The sequence below is a fragment of the Pseudonaja textilis genome, chromosome 3 (assembly GCF_049901715.1).
Source record: "Pseudonaja textilis isolate UNSWEBS1 chromosome 3, rPseTex1.2, whole genome shotgun sequence".
Classification (NCBI taxonomy): domain Eukaryota; kingdom Metazoa; phylum Chordata; class Lepidosauria; order Squamata; family Elapidae; genus Pseudonaja; species Pseudonaja textilis.
Genome location: NC_141992.1, coordinates 50,952,645 through 50,963,477, shown reverse-complemented (window position 1 = coordinate 50,963,477; position 10,833 = coordinate 50,952,645). Strand labels below are relative to the sequence as shown.

At 39.7% G+C, this 10,833-nt stretch overlaps 1 protein-coding gene across 1 annotated transcript in view; it reads left to right on the top strand.

The window, feature by feature from the left end:
• The first annotated feature begins 3,871 nt into the window (after positions 1-3,871).
• The window catches only part of MAPK13 (mitogen-activated protein kinase 13), a 29,352-nt gene continuing 22,390 nt past the window's right edge, over positions 3,872-10,833 (top strand). The window contains exons 1-3 of the mRNA XM_026716876.2: positions 3,872-4,205; positions 7,261-7,390; positions 9,271-9,329. Of these exons, the coding sequence (XP_026572661.1) occupies positions 4,087-4,205; positions 7,261-7,390; positions 9,271-9,329 (308 nt within the window). The 5' untranslated portion in view covers positions 3,872-4,086. The remainder of the gene's footprint in view (positions 4,206-7,260; positions 7,391-9,270; positions 9,330-10,833) is intronic.

Genomic DNA, 10,833 nt, shown 5'->3' with positions numbered 1-10,833 from the left:
AATCCTTGATATTATACATAAATTTATCAAAAATAACATGGTATTTATTGATGAATGTTTAAACATAAATGCAAATCTAATCATTAGAAGCAAAATACTTATATTTCATCTGCTGCATCCATATTATTCAAACTATAACCATACAAAGGATTATAATTTTTTAGGATGAATGATGCAACCCTACAAAATGATAAATAGAGCTGTGTGATGACTCCCTAACTCCACTCCAAAACGCCAGAGTTCATATGAGTTTGTCATATAATAAGGCCAGGTCTTATTTTTTTTGGAGCCCCGAAAAAACGCCTAGGTTGTCTTTTTGGGGGTGACTTAATTCCACCCTGCTTGCATCCTCGGGCGGACGGGTGGTGACAGCTTGGATGTTGACCTTGTCGTTGGTGGGGCACTTCGTATTGGGAGACCTTCCACCACCATTGCTTTCCCTTCTCCCCGTGCTGCTGCAGCGTTTGGCGCAGTGATAGCATCCACTTGTCCACAGACAGGGAGGTGAGGCGACGGCAGCGCTGCTTCCCTGGCTGGTGGGTCGGGCGGAGAGAGCCTGAAGCCACCCACCTTTCCACTTCTCACCCAGCCCGTCCCCATCCCCACACATCTCCAAACGTGGCGGCAATGCTCCAAACACTGCAGCGGCACAGACAGCGGCGCTCACTCAGCTCAGCTCAGAGGAGGACACGGCGCAGGCCATCGCCTCGCCTCACTGTCCGCAGATGGGTGGGTGCTATCACTGCCTCGGGTGGCCTCTCCCGGTGGCTCCTTCGGTGTCGGGCTGGAGGGACTTGGGAAGCCAATCTCGGGTCGGCCCGGCTCTTTAGCTTGGCAGGCGGGCATGCACCCACGGCATGCTTTCCCGGCTCTGCCCAGCCCGCCTGGCTTCGGCGTGGCCCTGGCGGGATGAGCAGAAGGCCCAGCGGGGAGGCGCTTGCTGCTTTTGCCAGAGCTCCGCCCCTGGGCAGGAGGGCCTGCCTGTCAGATGTGCTGGGCACCCCAGGTGAAGCTCTTTGCACTCTGCCCGTTGCCAGGCAGGGATGGCAGCTGGGTGCTTCTCCCGGGGTGGGCCGATCCTGTGCTGCAGCCCTGGGAGATTTGCCTCCCCACGTGGGGTTGGGCTGCCCTCTCGGGCAGGGGAGGCTGTGTTGTAGTAGGGCATTTTTAAAAGAATAGGCTTTGCCTTAGAACAATGCCCAGGAAGGCGGCGACAGGAGCGCCTGAAGCTGAGTGTCTCCGCTGGGCTCTGGTTGCAGGGTGGAGCTCTGGCCGCCCCCGCGTGGTGCCAAACGCCGCGGCGATGCTCCAAACGCCACGGTGGCACGGAGAAAAGGGAAAGCAACGGTGGTGGAAGGTCTCCCGATATGAAGTGCCCCACCAACGCCGAGGTCAATGCAGGCAGCACCATACCCGGGTGTGCAGCAAAAGTACTTGGTGACAGTAGGGAGATTGGTGGTAAGGCATGGCTGCCCGCAGGGCGCTCCTAACGGCAAGCCCCCTGCCCTTCCCCCCCATTTTGCATGTTTTAAAATAGGCTTTAATTGGGGGGGGGGTCTTCATTTTATGCCTATAAAACATGCTGGGACTTCCTATTGGGGGAGGCCATATTGTTGGAGAAACACACTATTTATACTTGGCCAAATAAAAAAATAACATATCATGCTCACTGATCAAATTCCAATCTATAAACCAAACAAAATGATTGAAAACTTAAATCTCACAAAACAAAATATTTTTATTGGGAACAACAAAACTCAAAATTGTACTTAATGGGAGAGATGAGCCCATTTGCCGCCATTCCTATAGCTCCTCCAGGCCCCTCAGAGGCAGCCTCTCTCACCTCACCCCTGCATTATAAGCCTGCTCCAATCCTTTGGCCCACCATGCCCAGCAACGACCCAAGCTGAAGTGCTCATACCCCAGGCACCCAAGGTTAGATCTCTGGAACACCATATCCAAGTCCTGAAGGATCACAGTTGCACTCAACCCAGACATTTTGGAAATAAGTTCTGGCACCAGTTCTACCCTGCGTGTTCAAGATCTCTCCTATATCTGATTAAAGCTTCTGAATCTCAGAAAATGGCTGACTTAAGACTTTTTTAATCAGTAAAATCACTATTTAATAAAGTAACATGCCATTATAACAAATTTCAGAATATTTTATGAAGCTTTAAAAAAAAAAACCACAATGAAGGTAAGTAGTGCTTGTAACCAGTTTTTCATCACAAAACTCAAAAGTAGCACTGCCACCTGTGATATTTGGAGATTTCATCGCAGTTTTGCTGACAACCCTGTGGAAAAGGTATACTCTTTTGTTTTCCATTAGGTGTTTTTACCCCTGACTTCCCTGTTAAGTTTACAACTCTGGAATTTCCTGGCTGTGTTCCTCCAAGAATTAACTAGGTGTGATATTAGCTTTGGAATTCAAGCAAGGGCAATCAGGTGCTGCTTCTTCCCTGTCTAGATCAAATTTGAAATTGCCAGAATGAAGCCACTTTCTTTGTCGTTGGCCAGAAATAAGTCATTGTTGATACACGTTTCTCGTAGCTGACATACCAGCAGATGGGACGGCCTCTGTGTCTCCAGCCTGAAGAGCCTCCACTTGAACATTTTACAGGTGCTGCCACCTGCTGATATAAAATATATTTAAAAACATATTTAAACATATTTAAATTAAACTTGTTGCCTATAAAGTGGACTTATTTTTTTTAAAGACCTTTTCACTCAATTGCAAAGCAGAAATTCTCCAAATTGCAGCCCAAGAATAAATAATAAATTTAGTTTATTTGGGATACAACTTAAATATTTAGCTATTATATGACTATAAAAAAAACTTTTCACTCATGACAGTCTTCTAAAAAACCTGGCCTACACACATGCTGATGTTAGTATAAGGTGTGCCTTTTATAAAGCACTATATGTCCTTTGTTTAAGAACAAGGATGGAACGGTCCAAGAGCATGACAAAATTGTCTGTGATTGTCATTCTCTGCAGGAACCTATTAACTGCAGACACACATTTTTCAGTATGACCAAACCTCTCATAATGACAGGCTGAATTAATTTATCCACCTAATTGCAAGCTCTCGCAACCGGCATGTGATTATGTGATCAAGGAAACGTACATGACTGGCAACTCAAAACAACTACCAGCAATGGATGACAGGCAGGAAAGTAATACCCAGTCAGCTGATTAACTCTTCCCCTTTAGATCATGACTGTACACCTCTTACAAGATAACACGTTTCTCTTAAACTAGAAGTATTGTCCATTGCGTATTCAATCAACTGTATCCCAAATAAACTTATAAATTTAATGTATCAGAATTTTTGCTGCAGAAAACTATTTTTTGCCTTTAAACTTCCAATATTCTCTCATCAACGTGTATTATCTGTCACTGCAATACAGTAAAACTGCTCCAAGTGTTTATTTGATGTTCTTTCTTACCGAAGGAGGAAGTGAGATCAACACATGAAATGTTAATCAGATAAATGAAGATTGATTAAGTTCCATTGTTTGTATTTTATACTTTGATAAGTTTAGTAAAGTTATTAAAGTTTTTATATATATATATATATATATATATATATAATATATATATATATATATATATATATATATATATATATATATATATATATATATACATACAAGGAATAAAAGTAAGCTACAGTAAGTCTTTTAACTCATTTATGCTGCAAGTTTATTAAGACTTCATACAAGTATTGGTAGTAGCAGCAAATCTATATTAGGCAGGCATGGCTGCTACTTCTATTACTATAAAAGCTACTACCTTTCACACAGAAAAGGTGAGTCCTTTGAAAGTACCTGCCAGGGGAGTGTCTAATTTGAAACCTGATTCCTTCCTCCTGAGCTGATGTGTGGGTAGAAGGAGGCGGGCTATAAGTCTCCTTGTCTCATTGTATACACTCATTGTTCACAACACAGTTGAGAAGGAAATCTACAGTTGACTTTCCTAAGAGAAGTTGTTTTTCTGTCTGGCTGAGTGTGGTAAAATTTGGATTGGCCCTGAGTTTCTTTGGAGCTTGGTGTACTGGAGAGTCCTACTCCAGGCACAGAGGAGATGAGCTGTACCAGGCGAAAAGGCTTCTTCAGGCAAGAAGTAAACAAGACAATTTGGGAACTTCCTAGACGATATACTGCTATCATCCCTGTAGGATCTGGGGCTTATGGCTCTGTCTGGTGAGTGGCTCTCTGGATCTCAGGGCTTTGGCAAAGTGGGAAGTGGGGATGATATACAGGATCCTGGGATCCTAGATTTTGAGGAGGAATCGCAGGGAATCACTTTATTTAACTCTGGTGAATATACATTTGCATTCTGGAAAAGAGATTTGGTTTCCTTCCGGCCACGGTTTTCAACGTCATTTTAAGTGTCAGTTGATCAGATATTGAAAGTTATCTGTGTATGGAAACCTTGACAGTTTCCAAATGTCCTTTTTCTGCAAGGTCCCTTATTTTACAATTATTTGGTATCTTGATCTTTAAACAGGGTGAAGGACAAATACCATGCTGTGTTGTTTGTTTGCAGTTGGAAGGAAAATAATTCAGATATTGCTGGCATGACAAATTAATAAGGCGCATCTTCTAGCACCATTTTATTTTCAGCTATTGGTTACGTGCCATCAAGTCATTTTTGATTCCTTAGAGACCACACAGCTTAATTACTTCCAATACTCTATTTTGAAAATGCTATAGGAACACTAACAGTTCATTATGATCAAATACACAGTTTCAATTTTTCTAAGTAATAGAGATCTGCTTAAACTTTCCAGTTTCCACACTACAGTTTTTCAAGTTAATTGGACTTGGATTATATATTTGACGTATGGAAAGTGGCTATAGCAATACATGGAATGATGTCTTGTTTTTGCAAAACATTTATAGCCAGAGAAAAATGATATTAATCTGCCAAAGATTTGCAGTATGATTATGCTACACTGTTGTATGCAGAACACTTTTTCAGATGGGAATATGTTGGGATAACTCCCACAATTTTCCAGGCTGGTCAAAGTGTTATAGGACCTGGGACAAGTGCTGAGATGAAATAAGAAGATGATATGGAGGAAAGAAGGGCCTTTTTCTTTTTGTACTTCCCAACACTGAGTCCAACAGTCCCAGTTGCTACTGTTATCAGACAAGTCTTGTTTCCATTAAACTATTCTGTCTGAACTACCCTCTGTGCTTTGGTTAAAGTACAGGGACTTTTACAGTGCACAGGTTCTTGGGCAGAAATGCCTGGAGCAGATGCTGTAACAGCCAGAGCCAGTGAGTCAATGCTTTTGTCATATAGAATATATTTGTGGGGTGGAGTGATTTTGTTTCTTTATATTATCCTGGCTTCTGAGCAAGATGTATCTCAAGTTAAAATTTACATCCATGATTTTTGCAGAAATTTCCACATGACTGCCTAATTTGAAATGTTAATTGTGTATTGACGTATTCTGACTAATGTCAGATGTAATATTTTGTAGATGCAGGCAGATATTAGAGAGATTTAAGGCATTTAAATAGTTTGTTTATAGCCATTCCTTTGTATTTACGATCAAGGGAATAAAAAGAACATTTATTTTGGATCTTTAACTGAGTTCAAATTCCTGAATATATATCTCTTCCTCAGAATCAAATGAACAAATGCCAAACATTAAATTCAAATATAATAAAGTTGGAGGGAATTCCTTCTGGATAAGACTCTATTGCTTTTTCTCATGACTAAGAAAGTTGTCTGTCCGTCCCACATAGATCCAGTCGTGCATGAAGAGCAATGAATGAAACATGACAGGTTCATTGAGTGGCTACCTTCTTTAGTATTAGCCAGAAAATACTGAATTACAGCAAATAAAAAACTGGTGGGTTGATTTTTCCCTACTTCTTCTGAAAAATGAAATAGGTGCTTCACTCACTGCAGTAAAAAAAAAGTTTATGGCATGTATTTGCATCCCCATTCCAGTGAATGGTATCAACAATAATAGCAATGAAGATAAAGAATATTAATTAAAACAGAAATAAATCCAGATTGCAGGTCATGTTTAAATCAAATGATCAAATGATTAAATTAATAATTTAATAATAAATAGTAAACATTATTATTTAACTATTAAAACCAACCCAAGTGCTATATTCAGAAGATACATAACTAACTATCCAACCCGCTATTCCTCTTTTAGGTAAGAAATGTTATAACATTAAAGGTAAGAAAATTCAGTCAAAGAGTGAGAACCAGTGAGTTAAAAAAATAAAGGCAAGAAATTAAAACAGAAGGAAATCTAAATGTACTTGAGGTCATCATAATACACTAAAGCTTTTCACATCTTTCTGTCTTTGAACACTGTCTTTAAATTTTTTTCCCACCACATCATACATAAGTCCATACATTGTCTGTTGTTCTCTTAAGATTCTCATCTCTCTCTCCCTCATTTGCCTTCATTGACATTCCTTTCTAATGGTAAGGATATTGGTAGTCAACTGAGGCACATTTTGGCCAGAATGGCACAAGCACAGTCAAAACTTAGTTTTACCTCAAGAATTCTCACACTAGTCTATGCAAGCCAGGATCTCTAATCTAGAAACTAACTTCCAATACCAATGTCCATATCCCACTTTTATCCTCCTCTTCCTGTTCTTCTTCTTCTCAGTTATACAGAGAGGAGACAATTATTTATTAAGTTTTAAGTGAATATTAATACTAGGTGCTAAGAAATTATAGTTTAACAGTTTAAAACCTCCCCTTGAACTTTTTGATTGGTAATGTTACAAAATTTGCCAGGTAACACAAGATCCAGTTTATGTAGACTCAACTTTATACAAATGTTTCTATAAGCCAGATCTAAAATGCATAAAAGTGCATTTTTCATGTGTAGTGCAAATTAGTAGAGCTTGTAGATGAATTCCAGATCTACAAAAAAAGCCTAGATTATGCAGTTTTCCAGAACAGAGTAGTTAAATAAATCAGGAAGAATCTGCAGTCTTTGGTTCTTCAACATGTAAAAATGCAGTGGCAAACACATTTACCACTATGTGTTATGAACGAAGCCTTAAGTTTACATGGCAGTGTCCTTATACATATTGATATATGCAGAAATTTGGTGAATTTTCATCCAAATACTGCAGCAGTACAGTTATTCTTCCTAGACCATAAACTTCATTGAATAAATGAAGTTAAATATGGTTAGGATTTTACAGATCAGCATAATTCTTCCATGTAATTTCTTTCTGAATATTTTTCTCCAATTTGCCATAGTTCTGCAATTGATAAGAAAACAGGAGACAAAGTAGCTATCAAGAAGCTCTGTCGCCCGTTCCAGTCTGAGATTTTTGCCAAAAGAGCCTATCGGGAACTCACACTGCTAAAGCACATGCAGCATGAAAATGTGAGTAGCTACATCTCTGTGTATGTTCGCTTAAACCCAAAAGAGTTCTCTGTGTTTTGCACAAATAACAACTGAATTGGAAAGAAAGAAAAGGCATAATTTCTATCTTCCCCTGAGACAAAAATTCAAATAAATAGCAAAATATGCATGCCCAGAAGAGTAAACAGCGTGCAGTAACAGCTTCTATGAAATGACTCATTTATCCCCACCTCTCAGTGGTGGGATTTAAATTTTTTTACTACTGGTTCTGTGGGCATGGCTTGGTGGGCATGGCTGGGGAAGGATACTGTAAAGTCTCCAGTCAGAGGTGGTATTTGCCGGTTCTCTGAATTACTCAAAATTTCCACTACCGGCTCTCCAGAATTGGTCAGAACCTGCTGAATACCACCTCTGCCGCCTCTGATAGATCTCATTCATTCAAGTTCCTATATTGACTCAAAAGTTATAAAGTGGTGCCATACTAAGTTTGGACCATGAGTTAACCATATTTGCCAAGATGTATGACAACGAGCCAGACAAGTTCTAATATTTCCTTTTTCAACCTGATTGAGTTTTAGATATGTTGGATGATTTGGAGTTCTGTAAATTGTAGCCCCAGTATGTCTGAAGCTAAAATTAGATGCAATAAACATTCTGTCCAGCAGATGAAAAGAGGGATATGTTTATAATACTCGTTTTCAATAACAAGGATAACTTGTTATGACTTTAACGTAGCTGAATGCCCTGGTCTGCCTACTGATAATCATATTTCAGTTTTTGCTGAAAGATTTAAGAGCCACATAATTGGTTGGATAAATTATACTTGGCAAAATGTAATTATCTACAATATGCTATGGATAAATCAAATACTCCCAAGCAGCTCCAGAGTGTAAAAACAAACCTACTTCATACTCTGCTGATGAGTTCCTAATAGTGATAATTATTTCTTAACCCATTTTCTTTCATCCCTCCACCCCAATTTTCAAGCAATAGTGGACTTACAGTACTGTATATAAGCTAGGCATTGCAGTTACTGCCTGATACAGGTACTAAATTTCTGTACTTCAGGTTTAATGCTACTGCCTGATTTGTGGTTTGGGTAGAAATCTGATCCTTTCATACCATGCATTCATTAAGCTACAGGTTTTTTAAAAAAATTAATAAGCTCTGTGCCAGCTAGCACAGCAAAAGTTTTATCAATTGCTAACTTTACTGTAGGGCAAGTATAAGAACTGGTTGTAAATTACATCTAAGAAATTCCACTCCTGACATCTTCTTTCCTGTGTCTGACACTCTGCTTTATTTTATGTAAGCAAGTCCTATGCACTATATGGCAAGGAGAGGCATGACGCATCCCTATTACATGGCATCTTCTTGACATCAGTCTAGTGAATTGAAACCTCCTATTCTCTACATGAACCAGATGGGAATACTGCAGCATCATTTTGCATGACACTCTGTTAATGGAAATGTCTTTCTTTTCTAAATTCAGTGGTCTTTTGGGAATGGGAATCCAGGCTGAGTTCTAATAAGAATGAAACCTGTGCAAACAGAAATTCTGGCAGTTTTCTATAATTCCTATTTTCTCAGCTACAGTAAAGTGTCAGCTGTGGTGCAGCAGACTCTAATTAATTTATAAATATTGGTGCATCCAGAACTTGAAACACATTCTGTACAACTATCCCTGGATTTATTCCCTAGTCTTGGAGCTTTTATGAGAACATCATAAAATACTGTATAAGATGTCCCCCAGCTCCCAGCCCATTGCTTAGAAAGGCCTCAAGTTGCCAATGAACATGGCTTGTATTTCTGGTTGGGAAAGCAGAATGTTTTTATCACGTTAGATAGATATGTTCTTGTACTCTGCGTAAGCTAACATTCTGAGTCTACCTCTGCTGCAGGTTATTGGATTACTTGATGTCTTCACTTCAGCTACTTCATTCGATGGATTCCAGGACTTGTAAGTTTGCATTTTCTACTATATGATGTTCTATAATTCTAGTGCAGAATTATAACAGAACAAGGGAGTGGAAAGGCAGGAGACTCTGCTGCTGCATTTTAGATAAATGGTTGTTCCATCTTCTCTTAAACATCTCTAGTGTTGGAGCATCCACAACTTCTAGAGGCAAGTCGTTCCGCTGATTAATTGTTCTAACTGTCAGGAAATTTCTCTTTAGTTCTAAGTTGGTTCCCTCCTTGATTTGCTTCCATCCCCTGGTTCTTGTTCTGCTTTCAGGTGGTTTGAGGAATAGGTTGATCCTCTCTGAAAGAATTGCTTTTAAAGAGAGCACAACAGCTTGGTCCCTTAATCATTTTCTCTCAAAATCTATTATTTTCAAACATGGGACTATATAGGTTCTGTCACTGAGTTTAGCAACAAATAAATAAATATCCATATATGATATATAAGGCATAGGGCCTGGATACTTCAGGGACCACATGTTTCCCGTAACATTTCTCTAGCTGATTCAGTCCCACAGTCTTGATGTGCTCCAGATTCCTTAATTAAGCAATATCATTTATTGGAACCAGTGGTGGGATTCAATTTTTTTTACTACCAGTTCTGTGGGCGTGGCTTGGTGGGCCAACCCACTAACCTGCTTTCCAGCTCAGTTCTCCTGTGGAGGGCAACAAAAGAAGCCCCAGCCGATCAGCTGGGATTCGGGAGGCAGAGAATAGATGCAGGTGGGGCCAGTCAGAGGTGGGATTTGCTGGTTCTCCGAACTACTCAAAATTTCCACTACCAGTTCTCCAGAACCGGTCAGAATCTGCTGAATACCACCTCTGATTGGGACCCTGGGAGCATGTTTTCTCTGTAGCAGTTCCTGCCCTCTGAATGAAGTTCCTTCCAAGATCCAGATGGCTCCTACCCTAGTATTGTTTAAAAGAGTTGTGAAAAACTGGCTCTTTTTCCAGGCCTTTGGTTAGGAAGAATAATACCTCTGACTTCACTGTGTTTGTCATTTTTATCTTTGTCATTTATGTTTTAGTGATCTTATTGTAATATCTTATTATTGTGAATAGTTGACAGTCAGGTGCTATACAGGTTTAATAAATTATGGTTGGTCATATAGTCAGCCAGAAGTTGGATTTGGCATTTTTAATCACTTATTGAGTCCTTCCCAAGGACTTGGAATAGGTAGTTGTTGTTATTTGATGATATTAAAGGTGTCCTCACAAGCTGTTCCAACTAAAATTGCCTTTTGCAATTGAGTGATGATGATTTTGTCAGTGCTGATTGTCTTCAAATGGTGCTCCAGATGTTTTGGGGTTGTACTCAAGGTGCGACTTTTGTCGCAGTTGTTCTACTTCTATTTGCAGATGTTTGTATTTTGTTATTTTCTCCTGTTTTTTCCTCTACTTTTCTGTTCTGCTGTCTCCGGGTACCACAGTACTACATCCACTATCTAGACTTGTCTTTCTTATTAACAATTGTTCAGTCTAAGGTTTTGTATGACAGGTGT